This window comes from Thamnophis elegans, chromosome 4 (assembly GCF_009769535.1).
Source record: "Thamnophis elegans isolate rThaEle1 chromosome 4, rThaEle1.pri, whole genome shotgun sequence".
NCBI classification, from domain to species: Eukaryota; Metazoa; Chordata; class Lepidosauria; order Squamata; family Colubridae; genus Thamnophis; species Thamnophis elegans.
The window spans coordinates 14,911,380-14,937,660 of NC_045544.1; the positions used below are offsets into that span (position 1 = coordinate 14,911,380).

The 26,281-nt window shown below is 36.9% G+C and overlaps 2 protein-coding genes across 2 annotated transcripts; both read right to left on the reverse strand.

Moving 5' to 3' along the window:
* Window positions 1-556: 556 nt before the first annotated feature.
* On the reverse strand, window positions 557-4,198 carry LOC116506963 (cytochrome c oxidase subunit 7A2, mitochondrial). Its single transcript, XM_032214859.1, has 4 exons — window positions 4,098-4,198; window positions 2,771-2,860; window positions 1,741-1,825; window positions 557-877 (listed from the first exon to the last, which is right to left on the reverse strand). Exons 1-4 carry the CDS (start codon window positions 4,113-4,115, stop codon window positions 843-845), a joined length of 228 nt encoding a protein of 75 aa, XP_032070750.1. The 5' UTR covers window positions 4,116-4,198; the 3' UTR covers window positions 557-842.
* A 5,123-nt stretch (window positions 4,199-9,321) lies between these two features.
* On the reverse strand, window positions 9,322-24,453 carry TMEM30A (transmembrane protein 30A). Its single transcript, XM_032216413.1, is given in 10 exon segments — window positions 9,322-10,605; window positions 11,697-11,901; window positions 12,477-12,478; window positions 14,689-14,789; window positions 14,791-14,836; window positions 15,479-15,566; window positions 16,136-16,243; window positions 17,590-17,703; window positions 23,973-24,071; window positions 24,073-24,453. Coding segments are annotated over 10 exon segments (1,116 nt in total). The 5' UTR covers window positions 24,232-24,453; the 3' UTR covers window positions 9,322-10,411.
* Window positions 24,454-26,281: the final 1,828 nt, after the last annotated feature.

Below are 26,281 nucleotides of genomic sequence, written 5' to 3' on the forward strand. Positions count from 1 at the left end.
CACTGCGCCATAATACATGCAGAGTTCAGTTTCAATATATTTTCAGTGATCTTCATAATACCTTTCAAACCAAGATTCCAGATAGTCTAATAAAATACTATCCTCTAACCCGGAGGTAAGGAAATTATTTTCCCAAAGACCACATGAGAAATTGGGCAGGAGTATGTGGGACTTCCACACACCCCTGCCCTCCCCCCACACACCCCTGCCAATTACCCCTGGCGCCCTCCCCGATGCCACAGGGCCTGGACAGGAATAGTTGAAACACTGGATGTGGCCCACAGGATATAAATGTCAAGGTCTGCTCTCACCAAATTGTCCCATCCAAACTAGGACAGGTAGATCAAATGTCTCCTTTTAACAAGTGCGCTGGCCATCTTCTAGCCGATTTGAGGTCAAAGAGGAAATTGCTAAAATGCAGCCACTTCAATATTCCACTGATAGCATTTTTCCATTAGCAGTAGCGGATTAGATTGATCCTCAGTTTTCTCACATTATTGGGACCTTTTATAGTTACATTTTGATATATTTTTAATTACCAACTAGGCAAGAAAAGTAAATTATCACCTATTTCAGTGTTTATTAGTCACGTTTGCAACCAAACAGTAGCAATTGCAACAAATACAAAATTCACAAATAATCTTTTAAACAGTTGCAAATATATCCTTCAGGCCAGACTAGTTTACTGACAGCAGTTACTACATTTTTAACAAATATTGTTCCCAAACAAAAAATCAAGTATTTACGACAAGGATCAAGTCCCTGATGAGTGTAATGGAATGGAACAGAATTATGCTATTCCAGGATGCATCTTCTGAACTGGAGTTATTTCTTTGGCTTTCCTATTTCGTATAAATTATAGAAGAGATAGCCAGTCCTGAAGATAAGAAAGACAATGTTTTATGATAACCAGAATATAGATGCTCAATTGTAGTTCCCTTAAAATACAACAGAAATGTACACATAATATTTCACTGTTGTTTTAAAGGCAGAGATGCCAGATTAAAAGGTTTCAGAAAAGTCCTACATTTCATTATTTTTAACATTTTAAGGTCGATGGCTAATATGGATGCAGTCTCAATAAAGTTTAAAGCACATTTATTTTAAAAATTAATTATACAAACAGTATTTTAAAACACTGTAAATTTCTTGGTTTTTCTAATTACACTTTTATTTTATTTTAAAAGCAGCACAATAGGCACTAAGCAATTAAAACCAAGCTTTTAAAAAATTTAAATGTCAAAACAGAAGTGCCACAGCAAGTAAGTCTAACATTTTTAAAAATGACATTCATTTTTTCCTAGTGAACAAAATGAGACTTAAATATTCTGTGGTGGAAATAGTTAAATATCTGAATTATGTCCTGTAAGACAAAGATTCAGATGAGAACATCCCAAAAAGACAATATTTATCATATAGGGTTTTTTTGTGAAAACAATTTAAAAATCAGATTAAAAGTATGAGGTAATACATTCTCTCTCATATTACACTGAATATATGAAAAGATTTTACATAACAAAAGGTTGTAACATAAATACAGTTATCAATATCAGGGGAATATTTACAAAATAATTTTGACATTAATATTTTAATTATTAAATATGATACTTACAATGTATTTTTTCAACTAAAAAAACCTAGAACATTTCTAATTATCTACCTTGGATTTAAATAGAGAAGGGTAAATTCTTTTCAAAATTGTAGGATACTAAAACAGTTTAGCTTATACTTAAAACTTACCAACAACAGAAAGGGCCATGGTAATTCGATACAGTAGAGCATCTGGCATTCCATTTTTCAAATGCACTGGAACGCCATTATCTTCCTAAAATCATGACATAAAACTCAGTATTCACCTATTACATTTAGATTAGGTTCTACAAATCAAGTTTCTCCTCAACAAGAAAATTAAACTTCTGCAGCCGTAGTTATAACATCCAAAAATGAAATCTTGATCCTTGAAAACAGGCTTAAAATACAGAAGAACTGTATCCTTCCTTGCACCTGTTATTATAGCACAGCAAATCCTGTAACTCAAAATCTTAACTTGAATTAAGAACGTATAAAGCCGGAAGAACTGATATACAGCAAGTATTTTTCCAACAGATAGCTAAGTTTTGATCTAACATAGACAACTGGTGGATTTTACAAAACAAGGAGGTAATATCAGAGACTGTATGATTGTAATTATGGAGTGTAAATTGAGACGAAATATTAACGATACAGAAAAATGGTTCTTAATGGTAGAAGTACATCCAGCTGTCAATGTTCATACTGTGACATGACAACCTCTCTGTCAATACTAGAATATAAATTTTAGAATAAATATTTCAGTTACTTAACAGCAATGTAGGAATTCAGAATGACCCAACATTGAAATATAGCTATCTACTGAACTCAGTAAACAAGCTTAGTTTTAATTCCTGGTTATGACACCTAGCAACCATAAAACAATGCATTAAATTGTTATAAACTATTATAATGGGTGCCCTTATAATTTAGAAGTCTAAATTTTTCTTACCTAAAAGTGGTAGTCTTTATTTACATACCAAGAGTATGTGTATAGTTATACATATATTCATCTCCATATAATTCTAGATTTTGGAATAGCGTAAGAAGGAAATTTAAGAAAAAAGCCATGATGGCTTTATTACCCAATAATATTATTGATAAAATATCTTGAATCAACTCATTTTACATCAAAATGTGGAGGGATGGTACCAATGCTCCATTAATCTCTTCTCAGAATACGAAGATAATCAGTAGGTACCTGGAAATGTTTCTGCTTCTCAGCAATCTTGCTTGCAACCTGCCTGCGAGAGGCGAAGTTTATGGGGTTTCGTGCTACTTGCCGAACAGCCTGCAACAGAAATACAAATATATATTTTGTGTGTGTAACAAAATCACTGCAGAGACTCCAGCATGAACCCACCATAATTAATGACAGCATTAATATACAAAGGATTTATTACTGAATTTTTAAAAAAGCCACATCAGCAGGGAGAATGTTTGATTCTCCCTCCAAAGAGGGAGAATGTTATAGTTAGTATATGCAAATTGAGTTAGTGATCACAGCAAAAACAATAGTTGGAAGGCTCGAAGTGGCTACTCTCTTATCAACACCAACATAATGTTTATCTGTACTGTCATCATTTAGAAAGGGTCTATAGACGGCTTCTGTGAATATTACAGTTTATACTAAATTTGCTAAATTAGCCTGGCATTATTTGAAAAAAATAGGATCACCAATTACTTCTATTGCTGGGGATTATCATTCTTATCTACATTTGGCCTTACTGTTGCTTCTTAAATTTTACTAGCCCCGTTGAATCCTGTTAACTTTCAAACCACATCTAAATCTGTATCAGCCTAACAAAGGGATAGGCAAGTACAGGTAGTCCTCGACCTACGGCCACAACTGAGCGGAATGAGGAATTTGTTAAGCGCGTTTTGCCCCGTTTTACAACTATTACGTGTCACGTTTGCCCAACGGATCGCTGCCGTTGTTAAATTAGCAACACCGTTGTTAAGTGAATCTGGCTTGACTCTGCTTATCGGAAGGTCGCCAAAAGACGGATCACGTGACCCTTGCCATAAACGTGAACCAAACATCCGAAGGTAAACCACGTGACCGTGGGGATGCTGCAACGCTCCTCAGTGTGAAAAACGACCCTCATTCACTTTTTCCGACGCCGTCGCAACCCCGAAACGGTCACTGAACGGACTTCCTGTACTGCCTGAATGGAGGGAGAGAGAGGCTTGATTCGCGCTGCTCTCCCCTCAACCAACCACACCGGGGCGCTCTTCTTTCACCCCGCACCCTCCCCACAAGACAAGGGTCGCAAGACCGGGGAAGCCAACAAAAAAAAAAATCCGCCATCGCCTCAGTCACCTGAAATATCTGAAGCTAACCACCCGGCTTCCTACGGTTATTATAGTGAAGCGGGGAACCAGAGAGGAGGAATCCTGGCCCTCGGGCCCCGATAAAAGGCGGAATATTTAAACACACACACAGACACACACATGCCAACCGCCCTCACTAGCCAAAGGCTGCTCTCCTCTCAACGGTTTCCCCCCCTCCCCCCCCCCTCACGTACCCAAAGGGTTCGAAACATCTTGACGGCTCCACCAATCGCTTCCTGGCCTCCGCCGAGAAACTACCAAGGACACGGGCAAAGGGAAGTGCTGCTTGACGTCACGCGGCCAAACTTCCGCTAAAAGGCGGAAGCGGCCCCTGGCGAAGGAGCGCCGCTCTAGCTTCGGGGATATCGGTGGTCAGTGAAGGGAAGGAGGCGGGGTTGCAAGTGCCGGGATGGACGCTATAGAGCAGTGTCTCTCAACCTTGGCAACTTGAAGATGTCTGGACTTCAACTCCCAGAATTCCCCAGCCAGCATTCGCTGGCTGGGGAATTCTGGGAATTGAAGTCCAGACATCTTCAAGTTGCCAAGGTTGAGAAACACTGCTATAGAGAGAGAGGGAGGGAGGGCTGGAAAGAGTTTTTAAAGGGGAGTTTTTATTTTTATTTTTTCTCTTCTATGTTTTTTTTTCTTTTTCGCACGAGTGTAACTTTGGCCGTTTGGGCTATAAAGTCGGCAGTATTAATAATGACCCCCCCAAAAGGCGCCTTCTTCCGCTTAGAATAGAATAGATAGAATAACATAGTTTGAAGGGACCTTGGAGGTCTTCTAGTCCAACCCCCTGCCTAGGATAGAATAACAGTTTGAAGGGACCTTGGAGGTCTTCTAGTCCAGCCCCCTGCCTAGGCAGGAAGCATTACACTTCAGACCAATGGTGATCCAATCTCTTCTTAAAAACTTCCAGTGTTGGGAGCATTCACAACTTCTGGTGGCAAGTCGTTCCACTGATTTAATTAAACCTCGGCTTTTTTTTTCTTCTGAAATTCGAGCGTTGAATCCCAAAAGCCCGTTTCAAAAAAGGAGTTTCTTTTCATTCTGTGGGAGAATTAAACTGGGAGAAGAAACCCGAAGAAACATAGAACATCAGAAGAATCGGCTCCGAATCTTTCTTGGGATCGAACATCCGACTTCACGGTGTCCAAACCGTGCCTGGCCGAATTGCGATGCTTTTTTATCCAGCGATATTTTGCTTTAATTTAGCAAAAATGCTTCTACTTTTAAAAGTTGCCAGCTATGCAGAGATGGCTTTGTTATTTTTTTTTAATCGTTCTTCCTTGTATTCTTTAGAATTTTTAGAGAGAATTCTTTAGAAAGTTCTAACGTTGCTGCCAGCTTTTCATGACAGAGCAAAAGGAATCATTTTCCTCGGGGGGGGGAGGGGGTACTTAAAAAGTTTCTGCACCCCAAGTTGGGAAATCTTATGACTGCATTTCTCTTAGCTTTGCCTGGAAAAAAAAAAGCTCATGGCCAGATTGTTGGCATGTGACATGAGTTTAAATGTAATTAATTTCTAACATTTGTAAGTCTGTCCAATTAAAAATCTGAGCAGAATACACAATTTAAAAACCACATTAGTAGCTATTATTTAAAAAATAGAATGACTGCCAAGAGCTAGATTTACAAAAGTGATTGCTATGCTGAGTTCACTTTAGCTCAGTGGATAATAATATAATAGAGTGCAGATATAGACAAGATTTTAAGATGCCAGGTTTTTTCTGGATTGATGGCCTAAACTTCATGCAAATACTTCATTCCATCCATCCACTATTATTATTTTCTAGATATGTTTATTGGCTGCACTGGGACTTTTATATATGAATATGACCTTTAAAAAGGTGGGGGTTTAGTGGGCAGCAACAGAATCTAGGGATATTATGCTGTCCTTCCATCCTCCTGCTGCAAAGTATGGAAGCATAAATGCAACTTACTTCTGATGGCAAATGCTATATATATATATATATGGAGAGGAAAAAAATCAATCCTCACATATAATGGCTAAATTTTAAAATCCTATAAAGTTGTTTTACAATGTAGTCTCATTTTAAAACTCAGTTTGGGCTATATGGTGCCTTGGAGACTAAAACATTCCCCACAACTGAAATTATGACACATGTGAATGCACCCAATTTTCTCAGTTTGGATAATTTGATGGAAGTAGCATGTGCAGAATGCCAGACATCTCAGTTTGCAACTGCATCAACTACTTGCCTTGACCACGTTGAAAAAATGTACCGTGAATGGGTATCAAAGGACCTTGGGTGAGGTGGGGCATTCCCAAATAAATGCCCAATCTGGCTGCTCTTTTGGATCCATTCACTCCACTTTTCAGTTTAAATCTATGGATATCAATACAGCTCTATTGGTTGGCTTTCCAAGGCCTGCTTCCACCATCAGCATCTTATCAATTTCTTCTTTGTGACATCTTTGGGTTTCTAAAGGAAAGCTCTGTTGGGTTTGGAGGGCCAACCTCTGAAGTTGAGGAATGTAAAGAGAGTTGAGAATGCAACTACATCAGATCTGTTCCTGTTCAGTTCTCGGTAATCCAACATGAAAGCAAATATGAAACCAGTTTTTACATCAGGTTACTAAACTGGTTTGGTTTGGTTTATTAGATTTATATGCCTGGATATACAGGTAGCCAATTCAGACCTAAAACCAGGACATTCATTAAAAAAAAAATTAAACTCATAACTAACTTTGCCAAATGGTAATGCACAGAATTATTCAAATTCATTCACAATGCCATTTTTCCAAGACAAGAGATGCACATTATAATCCTAGCATACTTATTACGGCTATTCAGTGTTTCAAATATGAAGGCAAAATGGAGTTGGAGTTCAAGAGCAGTTGCTTGCTACTTCTCAAAGCACAAACTGTTTTCTTAAAGACTGCACAAGCATTACCTTACCTACAGCTGCTGCATTATCTGGGAAAAGGTGTGTAGGCTAGTTGCAGACCAATTCCTATGCTTGCATCCCCATGTGCCCCCCATTCTTTGCCACCAAATCTGAAACACATGTTCTCTTGAATACAGAAGTATCCATATAACGTGCATACCTCTCACTGAAGTATCCCTACAAATTCTTCTAGAACAAGAAAAGGTGTGGAAGAATTAGTGGTGAAGGCGTTTTCACCTGTGTAGTATTTTACAAGGATGCATCATGCTGTGAAATTCAAAGCTTTTTTTTTTTAGTGTTTCAGATTACAGCATTGGAAAAGACTAATTCTGTAATTGACAGCAGAATCTTAAGTTATTGAACACATTTAAAAGTGCCTTAAGTCATTCCATAACATCCTTGTATATTCATGCTTAGTATAGTCATTTTAACAGCAAAAGCGACTGTTTCATTTAGCACCCAACCTATTTGTTCTGTCATTTCTCAGTTGGTGATTTCTTGAACTCTCTTACAGTTCAAGGAAATGGTCTGTTTTATAGCGTTACTGGCTAGTCAGAGCTTGTTTTAGAATAAAATATCCAGGTAATTCCATTGTAGGAACTGGCAACATTTCCAAAGGATAATTTTTAACGTTGCCTCACTATTAGAGGAATCTGCCTTGTGCCTAATTTTCCTTTTTAGTCCAAAATACAATATTAGTTGTCACTGCTTAACTCACCCAGTTCAGTAATTGTTTCTTTTATACAAACAACTTTCATTCCTCTTTTCTCAATTTTTATTTATTAAATTCATACATTGCCCATCCCAATCAACTAACTCTCGGTGGCATATTACATGGAAATAGATGCCTTCTTTTCCACACTAAGCAGATTAGTCTAAATTTGTAAACCCTTCATTTGTAAATCTTACTTTTTGTTAATATTCAGTAAAAGACAGATTGAAACAATTACTTAATCCAAGAGATTTCACCTGGCTGAATAGTGTTTATATTTATTTCTTACAAATAGTTCTTGACAATTGGGATCAGAATTTTATGATTTTTACTGCAGTTGTTAAATGAATCACATGGTTATCATGCAGATATGCATAATGCAAATCTGGCTTCCCCAATTGAAGTTGCTTGCCAGAAACCAGCTAGGCAGACTGCAGATCATGATCACATCTTTGGTGGGAAGGTAACAGCATTCTGTGCGCCTTCGGCGTTTAGTCATGCCAGCCACGACCACGGAAATGTCTTCGGACAGTGCTGGCTCTTCGGCTTTGAAACAGAGATGAGCACTGACCCCTAGAATCGGGAATGACTAGCACAGATGTGCAAGGGGGACCTTTACCTTTAATCTTGTTATCCTGGCAGTGTGCAAGAGTCAAACTATGCTTAAATGTAAACACGGCAAGTGTTTAAGTATGTAATAGGTGACAAAGTAACCACGTTGTGAATAAAAAGTGATCAAATTGTACTGGTTTTATAAGAAATTCTTATCTTGTTCTGCTGGAATTCACCCCTTCACAGTTTTTTCTACAAGTTGTTTGCAGTAAGCATAACTGCCAGTTGACCATAGGTACAAGAAAAAGATCAGCTAATACAAAAGCATTTTTTTTTGTCAAGTTAAAAGTTTTTATTCTCGGTAAAAATATTTTTTTCAAAAAATAATAGTCCTTTAGGGGCTGTAAATTTGAATATATTTACAACAAGCTTTTAAGATAATTACTTTTCTTACTGTAGGAAACAGTGATAATAGGTTTTTAATGGGCATGTTTGAAAGAGTTGTCAACTTAAAGACCATTCAAAGAGCTGACACAATCAATGAAAATTATTGTATGTGAAGATAGATATTTCTTGCCTGTTAATAGGCTAGTAAATAGATAAACTTATTTCCTCCACTAACCATGATCAAAATCAACAAAGTTGGTGATGGTAGTGGGGGAATTCAACTTTGTTGATTTCAAGTACTTAAGATATTTACAATTAGGTGGCTGTTCCAGAGGCTTGGACTGAAAAAAAATGTAAGTTTGAATACTTCATTCAAGTTAGTTTAGTCTTATCCATACACCTGGAGCTAATTCATATTAAATCCATTTACTTTGTGTGAAACCAGTTATATAATACAGTAATAGAGTTTTTAAAAGCCCATACTGCCTGCTTTCTACCATAATTTAAAGAGGATACTATAATTAGTATGACTATCCTTTGCCAATAAATACTAACTCTCATTGGTGAATACTCATTTAGAATCCAGAATCTGGTGGTACTAGGATATTAATTTGTATATTATAGGAGCTAGAAAAAACATTTGCATGCAACAAGTATTTTGGGGATAGAAAAAGGTTTGTCCATGGAAGTTGCTTGAATAGGGGAAAAATCTGTTAGATTTTACTTCTGGTTGTTAAGTTCCAGATTTGTGATGTATTGAAACTTCCAAAGTTACTGTGTTCAAGTTGTTTTTTGACAGCCATCAGAGATAAAGCTGCTTTAAGGAGATACATTTCAGATAACCACATTGTTTCATAAAACATATGATCATTTATTAAATAGCAAACATTCAGATTGACAAGCAAATTTCATGTAAAACAACATCTATGTACACAGCAATTTATTATATATATTAGTATTAATATGCATATATATGTATGTATAGGTATATATGCATACATATAGATACATATATTATTATATACATAGTTTTAAAGTCCCTGGTCTGTTTCTTACAGTGTGGACAGATTGGACTTAAAGAGTGCAAGATGCAAAAGTTCCCACAGCAACTTTTAGCTTATTTTAATGGAATATTTGAGGAACAAAAGAGCTTTGAGTGAAGGAACTGTAACATCTTCTGAAACAAGCAGACTGCTTCAAGCTTATAATAAATGCTTAAAGCCTTGCTTTTTGCAACCAAAAGAAATGATTTTTATTTACTGCCACAGTAAATAAATCTCTTTACTTCTATTGGAATAAGCTCAGTGATTTAAGCCACATAGAGTGCTGAACATAAGATTGATATTTGAGCAGAACTTAATGGAAGAGTTTTCTATGCCACAGTTACTTCTGTGTTGAAAGCAGCTTTCATGTCACTGGGCAAAAAGTAAGCTTTTAGTTGAACCAAGCCACATGTCAAAACACCTTACTGGAATTGTGAACATTAAGCAGGAAGTTGGGCTTAATTCATATTGAGTTGTACATGAGTTACAAAGCTCATGTGTGAAATATTTTGGTTGACAAAACGTAAACAGGCTTTTGTTCCTTCCAAAAAACCAGCACACTGTTGGTCCTTAAAATGCTAAGAAGCTATTCTAAACACATTCTTGCTATATAGTATTGACATGTAAAGCATACAAATCAGCAGCAGATGCATTAGGTGAGGAAAGACTATATGCACATCATGGCACCTGTCCAGCAAGAAGCAAATTTCAAAAAGCCCCTCGTCAACACTGTTTTACAGCTCTTATCTTCAGGTTAATTCACCGTAAGGGAAACGAAGGCTTCAAATATGGTTATGTATTCTGTCTCAGAAGCAACTACCAGGGATCTAGCTTTCAAAAGCTGTGTCCACTCTGGACTTTTCTTGATGCACATGCAGTACATGTGATTTGGAGCACTTAGATTAATTGGGAATGTCTGCACTATTGTTCCGGTTTCCGTATTTGTGGTGAATGACAAGCAGCACTACTCCAAGAAAGAAACAAATGGAGCCCACTGTTATATACGCTATTCCCAGGAAAGGATTTTTGCCTCCCATCCAAGAAATGGTGCTCAGGATCATCCGTTTCCGCCCATCAAAGCTATGCACAGGATAATCTGACATATATATAGGAAAAGCGCACAGAAATATTGAAGTTGCATAATACTAAACATCATCCTAAACAAAAAGGTTAGTAATACAAAATGGTATAATCAATCTATTTATTATGAAGCTATTCTGCTACACAAAATATTGTAAACTAACTAATGATTTTTTGTTTTAAAAAGCAAAACCAAGTTTACTAGTTGCAGAAGTTTTTAAAAAGTGAGGAAATACTCAAGAATTGTTTCAATTATGTAACTATATCCTCAGTAGGATAGAAATAATTGAATTTGAATCTAATGGAAGTTGGGGAGCATTTAAGATTTTATGTCAGGGGGCCTAGTGGATCTCCTTATGAATAAGCAACATCCAATCTTAAAAATGTTAATTAAAGAAAATCTCCACTGGCTTTTAAACCCAATACTGTATGGAGTTGGTCCTTTAACTAATTAGCTCCTAACACTACCTCTGCTCTACTCACCTCTTACAATAATGATACAAAGAAATGGACCACTATAGTCATCAACCAAATAATTTCTACCTTTTCCTAGCATTATGAATGTGTTCACACATAACAAAAATGTTATTGCAATCTTCTATATATGTAGGCTTTCCTTGGTTGAGAATATGCATGACTCTAAAACCAGGGAATTATCTACACTATTTCCATGCCACATAACCAAATATTATTATAATGAAATACATCACATATAGACAAATACCCTACCATGTAGGTCCTACAACCTTTTCGCATTCAGTCTGTCCCCTTAGGTGAATGATACATAAATCCATTTAGTCAGCTTATGGGAACTGTTTTAGTGCATTTCTGTAGAAGGCAATGGGAAAGTAAGGCTGCTGTAGACAGCATTAAGACTGAAAACACTAAAGAATATTCCATTTCAAATACCAATTGTATATCAATATAAATTTGGAGCATTCTGTTATATTGGTATTGCAAAATTGTTCTAGTTCTGGGTCACACAATTTTTTAAAAAACTGTATTGTATACTTAGCTTGCAGTCTTACTTTACCAAGAATTGTCTGTTTAATGACATTATGCAAACATTATCAACCGCCATTCCTTATAATGTTCAATAAAGGATACTATATTCTATTTCCAAAGAATATCTCCCAGCTGGCAGAGTAGGTTGTAAGTTATCTTTCTTCTCTATAAGACGATACAGCTTACGGAATGTAGGTAGTGCTGCAGTACGCATCCATACAATAAAGTCTTCATTGATGAATCCATTGTTGTCCTGATCATCATCTAACAAATACACTGGGCGACGCCAGTTGACAGGTTTTGATTCCTTATAAAAAATGCAAACACTGAAATTAGTCAAGATAAGTGATCTTCAGAAAAAGATGCTTCTGCATTTCACTAAAACATATTTCAAGTTACCCTTGTAAAAACTCGTTCAAACCATGTGCGGCCAGTCTTGTTTCCAATATAATCTTTTAGAACAGAAACAGCAACACAGTAAATAAGACTAACTTCTTTTAAAAAGCCAGGGGGCACCCTAGAGTTTTACAAACTAGATTTTTTTTCCAGCTCTGTATAGCCTTGGTAAGAGATACTAGGACTTATAATTCAATATTCTGCATGGTCATTCCCACCCTCCTTTGAGGACATCTTCTGTAATTTTAAGTGGCAGACATGTTTGTCCAAGTACATTTTACTCCTTCCATCATAAATTATTGATTGACGCAGTGAGAAGACGGAGTTTCAGGCTATTCCTGAAATTCCCCTATTCCGAAGGAATTCTGGACGGGTCGTCGGACCCTAGCTGTCCCGAAGAGACAGTGAAAGGTGAGGGGAGATCCAGTGACCTCAGACACATTCGCAAAGTCTCTGGGGGACTTGGAATTAAACCCTCCTGCCAACTCCTTTCTGGATTAGCTGTATGCTAACCGAAACTGCAGGTTGCCCCTAAGAATGGTGGAAGTGGATTCAACTGGTAAGCTGATTTTATTACTCAAAGAGAGACGGTCCGCACTAAAATTTAAGCTAATTGAAACCAAAGAACAGAAGAACCTAGCGGCGAATTGGTTTTTTTTTAAATGGATTTATGGCTGGTGGTTACCCTATTTCTTAAACGCTTCAAGGAATTCTTCAACATTCCCCCCTGACTCTTTCTAAGTGGGTTGTAAAACTAATCTACTGCAAACTGGCTTTTTACGATCTGACACTTTTATTGCTTGGCTGTGCTGGTCTAAGATCAGATAAGATCGCACAGCTCCCAGCGTTTTTACTTGCAAATATCTTAGAGCCTCTAACTGCATCACAACATGGCGTCGATTTATATTCCTAAGGGCTCATTTCAAATACTTTTTTCTGCATTTCAAAAGTTGTTTGATTCATATCAAAGATTTGAAAAAAATTGGATTATTTGACATTAAAATATGAAGAAAAAGGTGAGAACGTTGAATGTTTGAATGTTCCTGAAATACAAATGAAGAATGTGAGAAATTACGTCTGGTCTATCTCGGAGGAAGAAAGAAATGCAATGCTGGAAAGGGGGGCAGCTATACAGAAGATTCATTTTAAGAGACAGAGCGCAGGAGGAATGAGAAGTATTAAAGAATCTACACTTTATGAAACATCATTGGCAGATTTCTTAATTCCACCCTTGAGAATTAAAGTCAATTTGAAAAGTTTAACAAGCCTGGGACAACATTATTATTTCATCAGAGACATCCTGAGCAAAAAGGTGCGAAGATATCCCTGTTTGGACTTGCTTATAAAAACATTTGGTAAATCTATTCAACGAATGGCAATAGGACTGAGAAGGTTCTGTTATTGGAGAGACATAGGCTGATAGATGGAAGAATACAATTTAAAATTAGCTAAATCTAATTACTCTTATTTGTAATAGATATAGCTGAATAATAATTGATATTGATAGTAATGTATATAATGTGGAGTTGATATGATAAATAATAATTGGATATGAGAAAGGAAGGTTGGAAATACTTTTGGACTATATACAAAGGTTATTAATCACAATAATTATCACTATTAAAAAATAAAATAAAATATATACAGTTAAATGTTAATTAAGATGGGGAAAATGTTATGATATACGATATAACTACATAAAGAAGAGGGAGAATGATAATAAACTATACTGCATGGAAGATGGAATTTTTGGTATTAAATATTATGGATGATCAGCTAAAATAGGATATGAGGATTTGATGTTAATAGAGGATTTTACAAACAAGTAAATGAAATGTCAGCATGTGGTTATGGATTAATTCTTTGGCATAGTTAAGGTTGAAGGATTTTAAATAACTGTAGTTAACTAAAAGTGGTGGTATAATGATGTCAATATGGTAAACATTTGAGTTAAGATTTGAATTAATGAATTAATGGAAGAGATGCACCAAAACATGTTGTAACCAGCTGATACTTTTTTATATATATAATATATACCTGTGTTCTTGTGTGTGTGTGTGTGTTTGTGTGTTTTTTGTTTGTTTGTTTTTTCCCTGCCTTGTCTTTTTTTTTTTTTTGTTTTTTTTTATTTTTTCTTTTCCCACTGGTGTGGGCATGTATGTTTAAGATTATTATTATCAATATTTTTAAATAATAATTACAGTCAAATGAAAATGGATATATGATGATGGTGATATGTATGATATCTGAGTTAAAATGCTCGAGTTAACATGAGTTATGTTTGTTGACTGTGGAGGAGATGTACGAAAGTTTATTTGTGACCGACTGATACACTTTCTATAGCATGTAAAGAAAGATGTTGTACTTGTTTTAAATTAAAAATTAAAAAAAAAATTAATAAAAAAACAATAAATTATTGATTGACACTTCCACAATTACTTGAAACAGCAGATTAAAGAAAGAGTTATGAAACAGTTGTGAATGTGGAGGAACCCACATGAAAGTCTAAGAAGAAAATTTTAAAATAACTATGTTGTTTCAATAGTCACACATACTTTACCTACTTACACTTTAAAATCATATTTAAAAAATAAGGAAAATAAAATTAATTTCACCCATTTTAAATGCACCATTCCAAGTTGCCAATGAGAATTGTTGCACAATAATATAAGCAATTAGCCACTGATTATATTTTTACCTTGAAAAAGTATTGTCAAGTTATTTGTTTCACCAGTAGGATTCCTGAACTTAACGTTTTTGTCTGTCCACCAAGCAATGCCTTTTCTCAGCAGAGAAATCCATGGGCTTAGAGGTATTGTGATCATAATGAACAAGCTTTAATGTATCTAAAAAGAAAAATAATAATTACAATATAATCAAGTGTCTAGGTTTTATTAATAATTTATATAGTTTGGTTTTATACAAAAGTTAAGTACATTGGTTTTGAAATGAAATGGTGATGTATTTCCAAGTGATTCTGCAAACTTGGTCCTAAGGCATGTTTTGGGAATCAAAATAAATGATCAAAGTACAGAAATGTAAAAAACTAGTGATCTGTTTTCTTCTTCTTCTCAGTGACACAAGTTTAAAAAGTATCTCAAATAAATATGAACTTCAAGTTCATTCAAAGGGAAGTATGATCTTGCATGATTTCTTGGAACAACTTTGAAAGAACTACTGAGGAAGTAGGCAGGTCTTCTGGAAAGTGACTTGTGGTTGGACCTATACAATAATACTGGCTCCATTGAAGGAGGGGGTGATTCCATCAGCCTTCACTTTAGTAAAATTAGCATGCTACTCATGTTATAAGAATGGATTTATCTTATACCAAGTCTGGCTAGTGGCCTGTCTAACTTAATATTCTCTGAACTGAATTCAGTTGATGTAGAGAGGAACTATATGGATTTCATGAATATTCTTTGTTTTATTTAAAGAGAACACAATTTGGAAGTATAATGTGTCATAATATACTTTTAAAAATATCGTACCATTGAACATGCTGTTGGCAATAGCTCCACAAGGAGCAATAGGTTTATTCTCACTCGTATGGTAAGGTTCACACTCCTTACTAGGTTTCTAAGTGATTTAAAAAAAGAAAGTCAATTTTGTTATCATGAAAGTAAAGCTGCTCAGTATAATCATCACATTAAATCTAAATTGCAAGAATAATTCTTGTAACATGTTTTCATGTAAAATATTTGTCATTAAATCTACATCTTGCCACTGATCAATGGGGTAATATTTATTTGCATTAAAATAATTTCTTATGGTAAGCTTGGGCTAGAGCTTCCAAAGCTCTATTTCAAACCATGTTCAAATTTATACCGTCTTCACTTCAGCAAGGCTTCTTCCTATTATTGCACTCTTCTGTACATACCCCAAACCTTCTCTTGAAGATATAGACCTATTCACAATTCATTATTCTGTTTACTCTAATGCACAACCTACTTAGATATATAACTAGAGTAGGATTATTAGGTAGAAAAGCAAGTAAAAATTCAATAAATATTAGAACAAAAGAAGGAAGATATATGAGAATACAATGTAGTGATCTCTAATACAGAGATACATTCACAAAAATAACCATATTTAAAATATATTTTTGGAAAATGGTCCTGAAAACATGCACAAAGAATTTTACTTACATGTAAAGAATTGTTATTTCCATTTAGCTGACTATCATCTCGAGACTTTACATAGCGACGGTGGTTTTGGTAAAAGTTGGATAATCCATAGTACATAAACACATTGCCCTAAAAAATTAAGATAGGATGTTTCATTGACATTCATGTAGTTAGATACAGCAGTAGTTTCACTAGGTCTTCAGAATTCATGCCTTATATATTCATCTTTGTAGGATTTTTAAGTCTGTTCTCAAACTTAAAATTCTTGCTTTGGTGGTAACAGGAGATCACTAAGCTGTAGCTGTACGATACTCTAATGTGTATCCATCAGGGCAAGGTGGATAGTTTAATATAAAAGCAGGATTCTTCGGTAAGGTTTTTCTGGCACCTTCTAAACTGGGCACTACCCATAGAAATACAGGAATAAGAAAAAATAATAAAGCTGTACTATTTTCAAGAATATCTAAATTCCATTGATGCTAAATGTTATGGCTGTGCAAATCCTTTGAAAGAGATGTTTTTAATATAAACAAACACAAAATATTTCTGATTGTTAAAGCAGTTTCCTTTTTCACAAGGCCCACCTACTTCTGGCTACCTCTCCAAATATGCATGCAGAAAACCCCCATTCTGCTTTGCAATAAAGAAAGGAAAGCAACAGTGAAAAGCACATGCATTTAACATTACTCTAGACCTAATTTTTATTACAATAACTTAATAAATCAGAATAGTTCATGTAGGTTCAGTGGATAAAGATTTCTCGAAGAAGAAGAAAGTTAACCACTGTAAAAAACAACTTTCCTTTTTAGGTTCAATTAAAATGTCACAAATTTACCATTCCTACTCATTTTAGCTTCAATTATTTAATGAATTTATGCTGCTTGTGTACTGCCCGTTCCCATATGCTTTAGGTTTATTATGAAGGCACTCCACTTTAGAGCTACACAAGAACAGAAGGATCATTTTCCTTCAACCATATATTTAGAGTCATGTGAAAAGGAAAGTTTTCTTTAACATATGTGGGTCAATCAATATTTTATCTTCACTAAGTGATGTAATTGAATACAAAACCTAGGAAAAACTGATTTTGCAATCATTTATTCAAGAAGTTAAGAGTTTATGCCATTTCCTTTTGTGGGGAAAGTAAGTACACGGCTCTAATATCTGCCATTGTCCCATTTAACAGAAACAATCTCGAGTAGTTATTTCTTGTAACTATTGACTGGGAAGAACTTTTTCCTATTCCTGGATGCAGGTTTCAGCTAACTGATGTTTGAGGAGTTTCTTGCATGCACAACCCAATCCAAATCATCCCACAGAATCTCAAGGGGATTTAGATCTGGGATTTCTCTTAGCCATTCAAGAAACCTCCATTTGTCCTCCTCCCCCACCCCCTCCCAGCTATTCCTTGATTTATTTTGCTAGAATGAAAGAGGCAATACTAGACAAAACTAGACAGGAAGAATATAACATACCTCAAATGACTGATCCAATGTGAAGTTAATGACGCAGGAGCAGGATGGGGCATTCCACGATACATTTAAACATTTATTGCAGGGACTACTTGGATCTATTCCCGTGTAGTCAATCTGTAATAAAAAAGAAAGACAGAAATAAAGGAGAGGGAAAGAAAGATTAAAAGCTAATATTAAATCACATATTAAATATAGTATACATGTACATATCTGAGTCACTGCTAATCTCACAGTTTCTATAGTGTTCTCAAGAACACTATAGTAAAGAGGATGCTAAATAAAACCTTGCATATTTAGATCACCATAAAATATATGATTTTCTACGTCATTTTTAACATTAAATATGGTGTGTGTGCACGTGTGCGTGTGTGTATCGGGGTGGGTTTCAACCAGTATGGAATGGTACAGCCATACCGGATGGTGAAATATAGCGTGCCTTCCCGTACCTGTTAGTCAGAAGACCCCGTACCAGAATGTTCCCTCCCCTCGATCATTCTTTCATTTGCCCCCGCCCATCCACACCATGCTGCCAAGAAGTTCTCAGAAGAACCAGAAAAAGAAAGAACTGGTGAGTGGCTGGGGTGAGGGGGGGGATGTTGGGGAAGAGGAAAGAGGCAGAGGGGCTGCTGGAAGAGTGTGTGCGTGTGCACAGGCTGTGGGTTTTAAAAATGTTGGAGTGAATCCAGGAAGAGGGAAGAAGCAGAGGGGCTGGAAGATACTATAGGAACACACACTTCCAGCCTCTCTGCCTCTTCCTGGATTCCCTCTTGATGTTTTTAAAACTCACAGCGTGTACACAGCACACACTCTTCCATCCACTCTGCCTCTTCCCTCTTCCTGGATTCACTCAGACATTTTTAAAAGTCACAGCCGTTGCACACGCACACACTTCCAGCCCCTCTGTCTTCCCTCTTCCTGGATTCACTCAGACGTTTTAAAACTCACAACCTGTGCACACGCATACACTTCCAGCCCCTCTGCCTCTTCCCTCTTTCTGGATGCCTTCCAATGTTTTTAAAAGAGTGGAAGAGTGTGCGTGTGCACAGGCTGTGAGTTTTAAAAACGTCTGAGCGAATAGGAGAATAAATGCACGCATCGCAGAACAAAAGAACGCAGTCAGAAAAGAAGAAAAAACTTCCGCCCTTTTCCAGCACCTTAAAGCAACAGGACATGAAATTGATTTTGAAGGAACCAAATTATTCTCCAAAACTGAACACTTCAACAAGAGAATAATTATGGAAGCTATCGAAATACAGAAACACCCCCACAATATGAATAAACGTAATGATACTTCCCACCTACCAGACATCTGGAAACTAGCCCTGGTCAATAAATGAGTCCCAGCCACAAAAACCGACACAGGACCCAGAACAACACAGGACACCATCACCAATTGCCCTCACCAAACATCAATTCCATCAACCAATCAAGATGTGACAACACAGCCAACCAATCCGTTTAAAGCAACAAAGCCAACATTCCACACCCACCCACCTATATTTATAGAAAATCAGCAGCTCGATCACACTTTGCTCACACAAGTATGAAGCCAAAGGCACCAGCCTAAAGATGAGTGTGACCTTGTCAAAACGTTGCCAAGATACTGTCAATCTTACATGGGAAAAGACACGAAAATGCCAAGACCTGCATATGTATATGTAACATATATATATATATATATATATATATATATATATATATATATATATATATATATATATATATATATATATATATGTTTTGCTGATAAATAAATAAAGTGTGTGTGTGTATGTGTGTGTGTGTATACACACACCACACACACACATATATATACACATACATACATACATACATACATACATATACATATACATACAGGGATCTTCTTAGACAAGTCAGAATGTAACATAAATTTGTAATTGTCCCCAGAGTGGATTTGATTTAAAGGCTTGGTTTAAATCAACTCAATTTAAATCATAATTTTTTAAAGAGCAACTGTCTTCTCTGTCCCACAGCGGCTCCACCTTTGATCCGCTGTTGACTCACCAACAGTCCCAATATTGCAGAATACAGCCTCATGCTAGCTACAATAACTAAGCTCCATTTCATGCTGAATAAACTAAATTATTAATGTATCTTAAATAGAAAACTATCTTTAGATACCTTTTTACTCCAAAAGCATTTTATTAAAATAAATTTAATAAAAATAAAAATAAATTTAATAAAAATAAATCTAATTTAAATACAAAATATATTTAAATTTTAAAAATCATCTATTTTTATTCACCCTGAATTGTCCAATACCAATCCATGTATTCCAATGTTCACTTAAAATGGTAGTACCCTAGGAACAATGAGCTAAATGAAGCAATCATACTCAAAGGTAGCCTAATTACTGATAGATATCTCTAATTCATCTTAATATTATAATAATAATTAGGACTAATGAGTTAACAGATGCTACTGGAAAATAAGGAAAGGCATATTCAATGTTCACTGAATTAAGAGAACAACAAACAGAAACTGATAAATGAATATTACCTCTCAGAATCTTAAACAGCAACAGTAATGGAGCAAATTTCTCTGCATTGACAGTTTAAGGAGGAGCTTTTTGTTCTTAGACATCAAAAAGCCGCGTATTTTTAGAAAATGATGAAAGGAACAGTGTGCACCAAGGAGACATACAATACATTCAGACTGACCTTTGGAATTCTAAAAGTATTCAAAGATTTACACTGAAAAAGAACAATTTCTTTATTTAGATGCTACCATCTAATATTTGCTCAATATCACTGTTATTTTATATGGCTACACAAAGCCCTCAAAAACGTATTCCATTATATATGGGAGCAATAACAAACACCTTTATGCCTGTTCTCTGCAATCCCATGTTGCTGTTTTGCAGTATGTGCTCACATACAACCATTTTACTGGAAAGTCCATGTCATGCTAACCTTGGGTGCAGTGGCTTTAACGCTTTGCGTTTCTTCCAGAATACACATGATACACATATTGTTCAAGGTGGTAAAGTTGTAGCTGTATTTTAGATCTGTACATCAGCACTACAGCACCCCCATCAAACAATACTAGCAAGTAATGAATCATGTAAGCCAGATTTGGAAAAATAAGAAAGGTGATAATGCTCCCTCTGAAAAATCCTTCACCTGATACATGAATGCATATTGTATATACTTTAGAAGCGCACAAAAAGCAATTCCTAACTCATTCTTGTTGATATGGTAAAGCACTTGCTTTATATTTAGTGATATGTCAAATTTAAGAATCTTACTTTTGTTTTATTCAAGTCTGCTTTCATGGTTAAAATAGGAATAATAGGTATTTGTGGTGAAGTCACTTATCAGCTAGATAAGAGTACAGGCAAGAGAAATAGTCACTGTCAAAAGTGAAATTGTTCCCACAATTTAACACAGTCATCTGATGCCCTCAGAACTATTCGACTGAAATACCACTGTGACTAATGAGTGGTTTTGCACAAACATATATAGTGTTGTAAAGTACATTCTCCTTTCTCAGATGTCACTCTCAAATATATCTTGTGTAATATCAACCAATTGAACTATTTGTCTCTCAAAAACACAAGTGCAGGAGGAAAAAAAAACTTCAGATGCTCTAGCATGTAACTGCTAATCCCCACAAACATAGCATTGTTTCTGTCACCTGTTAATACCATAAGATCTAAACATCAGAGTTCTGATGAGTTAATTCCATTTTGCTTATGTATCAGATTCCAATTATGTAAAAGCTAAGAAAACATATTATGTAAGACTTAACTTATTTTCTTGATTTCAATCTAAAATAGCAGTAGAAAAATAAGAGTCCAGGGTGACCTTTGCGAATAGCTTCATCTTCTCATTATTTTATTTCTGAATTTGTTCTGCCTGTTGTATGAAAGCAAATCCACTAGCAAGCCACTATATTTTATAACTAAATTTAATTATAAATTTAATAAATAATATCCCCAAAGACTTTACTTCATGATCACAAATTTCTTTGCACTGTTAATTTCAATCCCATTCATACTCTCTTCCCTCTTATATTGTATTTTTGTTATCCAGGTGATGAAAAGCTGAATCGCTCATTTTTTAAATAATCTTTTTATTTCCAAATATGTTCTTTCACCCCTTCAATTCATACATATCATTACTATTCTTGCTGGCTTAAACTTTATGTACTCCTCAAATAACAATTGATTTTTACCAATAACAGCTGGCTAAGCCAGCATTTTAAAAATATAAATGGAAAAACCAGAGGTCATGAAAATTCATAATCCTAAAAGTAAATACAATACTATAGCACTGAAAAAAGTAGATGAAAACAATGCTTTATTTATTTATGAAAATGCATATGGCCACCCACTTGCCCTTAATGACTCTGGGCAGATAACAAAATAAAAGCCCGAAATAAAAATAAATAAAAACAGTATCTACTACTTTAGCAGATTCATATCCTCTGGACTTCACATAAGATACATTATCCATCAAGAAAACACATATCTACGTAATTGGGACACATGGAGGGATAGTCAATAGTGTAAAAAATAATAATCCTAAAATGATGAATGATAAATGCCAGTCTGTTCTAAAATTCTTTAAATTGCAATCATACCTTGAATACATTGTACTGATACAATGTTCTCTACATTATTAATCATCAAAATCTCAACACTAATATAAAACACACAAGATCTGTCACAAATACCTTTGTCATGATTGCAATTATTGCTAACATGCCATTCTCTTTAGGATGAAGACATTCCAATGAGAAATATTTAACTTTGAAACTGCAGCAACTTATTCTTTTTTCACTTTTTATTTTAATAACCACGGCTGGTTTGGTGTTGGTGATTAAAGGCAACAGGTTAGAAATCGGAAGGCTGCAAGCTTTAATCCCATCGCCTTAGGCACAAAGCCACTGACTGATCATATGCCAGTCATTTTTTTTTAGCTTAGGAAGAGAGGCAATAGTAAACCTCTCCCCTCCCCCCCAAAGAAAAAACTTGTCAAGAAAACTGCAGGGACTTATCCAGAGTTGCCAGAAATCAAAAACTGTTGGGGGGGGGGGGAATCAACAAGTCAAGTTCAAAGTTCAGCTAGAATTTGAAGTGCACAATATGAAGAGAAAGAAGAGCAAGTGAAGAGCATAACTCCCACATACACACGTGCTGCATATCCTACAACCTTCTCAAGGTATTCCCAACCTGCAGCAGATATTCAATGAACACCTGCAATATCACCTGACAGTCCCGGGCGCCCTCTCCCCCAGAAGCAGCCTAAACACACACACACCACTGTGGTGAGGCAACTTCACCAAGCCATGATTTGAGGTGGGGAGGGGAAGCATAGCCTGACTGTAAGGTGGTCCCCAACCTTTCCGACCTCAGGGACCACTAATTCATAATTTAAATCCCGTAGAACCACTAATATGAATTTTTTTAAGAAGACTATATATATTATATGCAAAATGTTTTTTTCTGCGGGCCACCAAAATTTTCTCACAGACCACTAGTGGTCCATGAACCAAAGGTTAGTGACCACTGCTTAAAGCACCGGGAAGCGGTATATAAGTCTAAGGAAGGCTATCACTATTTATAGCAAGGCCTCCTCTGCCCATAGGGTGGGATTCCTCTCCCACCCCAGAGGCCCATTCCTTCACACATCCACCCACCTCCTTCAGGTTATTGCAATCCTCTTTCCCCCTCTCCAACCTAACCCTAACCCTACACACAACACACTTCCCCAAAACAAGACCTCTTCCCCAAACTCCCTGAGGAACCGATCCCTGGAGGCCGAAAGGGGGGGTGCATAAGTGCACCAACTGCCCCACTTATTTGTATCCATTTCCTGTGTCCTCATCCTGTTTATTCTTATTCCTGTTATCTTTCTACATGAGTGACAAACTAATCAAATAACGAATTAAATAAATAAAATTAAATAAACAAAATAAATAAACAAAATTAAATAAACAAAATTAAATAAATAAAATAAGTTAAATACATAAATTAAATTAAATAAATTAATAAATTAAATAAATTAAATAAATTAAATAATTAAATAAATTAAATAAATTAAATAAATTAAATAAATTAAATAAATTAAATAAATAAATAAAATAAGTTAAACACATAAGTTAAACAAATAAATAAAATAAATAAGAAAAACCAGACCCCAGGTGGGGCTCTGGGCGGCCGCGTCGCCAAGTTCTGCTTCAGCCCCGTCCTCGTTTCCAAAGAGCTCCAGCAGGCCAGTGTCCCCCGGTAGGGCGGGGGAGGCGAGGGGAATGGACGGCCAACGCCAAGCGAGCAGGTCGGGCCTCTCCGCCTTCAGGTGTAGCCCGCGGGACCCCTCCCTCCCTCCCTGCCCCCCGCCGCCCTCGCATCTCACCTCGAACTCGCGGATGTTGTTGGAGGTGACGAAGATGCCGATGCCGATGGGGATGAAGATGAGGCCTATGACGAAGAAAGCCGGCAGGACGGTGCCGGCTGGTGAGGATGGGCTGCCAGGCCGGCAGGCGCTGCTGCTTGAAGGCCGTGTTGTCCGGCTTGCGGCTCTTGGGGACGGCTCCGCCGGACGCCCCGGCGGCGGCTCCGAGGCCGCTGGCTCCCGGCTGCCCGTCCGCTTTGGCGTTGTAGTTCATCGCCATGGGGGCCTCCGACGCCTGGGAGCGGCCCTGGAAAGACGGGAGGAGGATGAGAAGAGAGGCGGCAGAAGAAGCGGCTGCGAGTCAACGACCGGTCTCCGCTTCTTGGTCCGCAAGAGTGACACAACCACGCCTGCGCAAACACCCCGATATAAATACAAAGGAAGCGGAGCCCTTTTCCGGCCTTTCCTCCCACCCGCCGACCGGCGCTTTCGCGGCGTGCGCATGCCGCCAGGCGATAACCTGACCTTGGATGAGGACCGGTTTCTTGACGTCGATAAGATTCCGGCTCCTCCTCAATCGGTTCAACGAGCCAATGGAAGAATGCCTCAATAGAATGTCTTTAAAAAAAAACACACGCATGCGTAGCCAAGGGGCGGGAAAAAAAAAGGGGGAAGGAAGAAGTATGTGGGTTTGTCATGCTTGACGTAACTGTTGCAGAACGTGGAGGCGCTGCGGGTGCCTGTGCGTGGCTGGCTCAGAAGCAGCATTTGTTATTAGTGCATGCAATTATTATACGTGGAAACACGTGAAACTACAGCCGCCGGCTCTTTAGCCGGGTTGGCCCTTCATATGCATCCAGTTCTTCCCAAGACCTGGGATGATGTAATAATATGATTAGTATATAGCAGATTCAAGCAACGAGGCCTTTTGCAACTGGCAGTTGGGAATTTTTTTTTGTCAATGCACAGATTTTCTTAGTGCCAACCCAAGATGTTTATGCCAGCCTGTTGGCCAATAACTACTGGGACCACTATCTGGTTTAATGCTAAAAGAGAATTTGATAACTAGACAGATTATTTGGGCATTAAGTTTCTTTACCATGTGGAATGGGAAAAAGGAATAATTACCCTTAAGATTATTGTTCTGTTTGCTTCACCTAACTAAAACAAATGAAACAGGATATTGGTACCAATACCCCCTGTGGGGAGGTAAATGAGAAATGATGTCATGTCTCTGTTTTGGGAGATGGTGTACGAGGTTTACATGACACAGAAAGGGGGTCTACATGACACAGGAAGCCAGTTACTTTGGGATGATCGATAAGATGTCTAAGAGTATAAAAGACTGTAAACAACTGCCCTTCGGTTTCAGATTCTGCTTGACCAATCGCTCCTGAATCTTTGCGCAAATAAACCTCTCCCTCTGACAAAGAGCTGGTCTTGTCTCATTTTCTGCTACAATGCCATAATCATTTCAATTTCAGATCTCAATGCTTTTGTGACCTTGTTCCATCGTTGTGTTCAGTTTTGCTCTTCCCCTGGATCAATTATCCACAGTCTCCTCTTCAACCACAGTTGTATCTGGTGTTTATGTGTCAGTCTATATTGGAAATACCACAATAACTACGGTAATTATATATTAAGGCTAATATAATTGTGGAAAAGTCATTGAGTACTGTATTCCAAAGCAGATATATTCATGTATTCAGACAACGTGAAGATCAGTAAAGATGCAGTTGATTCCTAGGAGGGCTTCTCTAGTTTCTGTGGAATTTGTACAGAGGTGTACAATGTTTTTGCTACTGCTTTCTTTTGATGCAGTTAAGTAAATATTAGGCAGAGGTGGGTTCCTGCCAGTTCTAACCTCTTCTATAGAAGAGGTTCCACAAATCTACAGTGCCGTTTAGAACCGGTTCCAGCTCCCTCCCCCCACCCGTCCGCCCATCATCAAGATGAAGAGCGAGAGGAGGAATTCTGGGAGTTGAAGTCCACAAGTCTTAAAGCTGTCAAGTTTCAACACCCCTGGGGTATTTTTTTCTAAAGGGTTAGAGGTGCAAGGGTCTTGTAATTTGATAGCTTTAAGACTTGCACGCTTCAATGGCAGAGTTCCTGAGCCAACATGACTGGAGGAGGAATTCTGGGAGTTGAAGTCCACAAGTCTTAAAGCTGTCAGTTTGAACACCCCTGCGTTTTTTTTTCTAAAGGGTTAGGGGTGCAAGGGTGCTTGTAATTTGATAGCTTTAAGACTTGCGTGCTTCAAATGCCAATGCTTCTGAGTCAACATTTTGGTTGCTAGCAAGAACGTGTTAAGTGAGTTCACCACATTTTAC

Bases quoted from the DNA above. Each gene is read 5' to 3' on its own strand.
- LOC116506963 (XM_032214859.1), bottom strand. The intron at 1,826-2,770 runs GTACCTACTGAT...TCATGATTTTAG, and splicing joins AGAAGCAGAAACATTTCCAG to GAAGATAATGGCGTTCCAGT. The intron at 878-1,740 runs GTAAGTTTTAAG...TCTTATCTTCAG, and splicing joins CATGGCCCTTTCTGTTGTTG to GACTGGCTATCTCTTCTATA.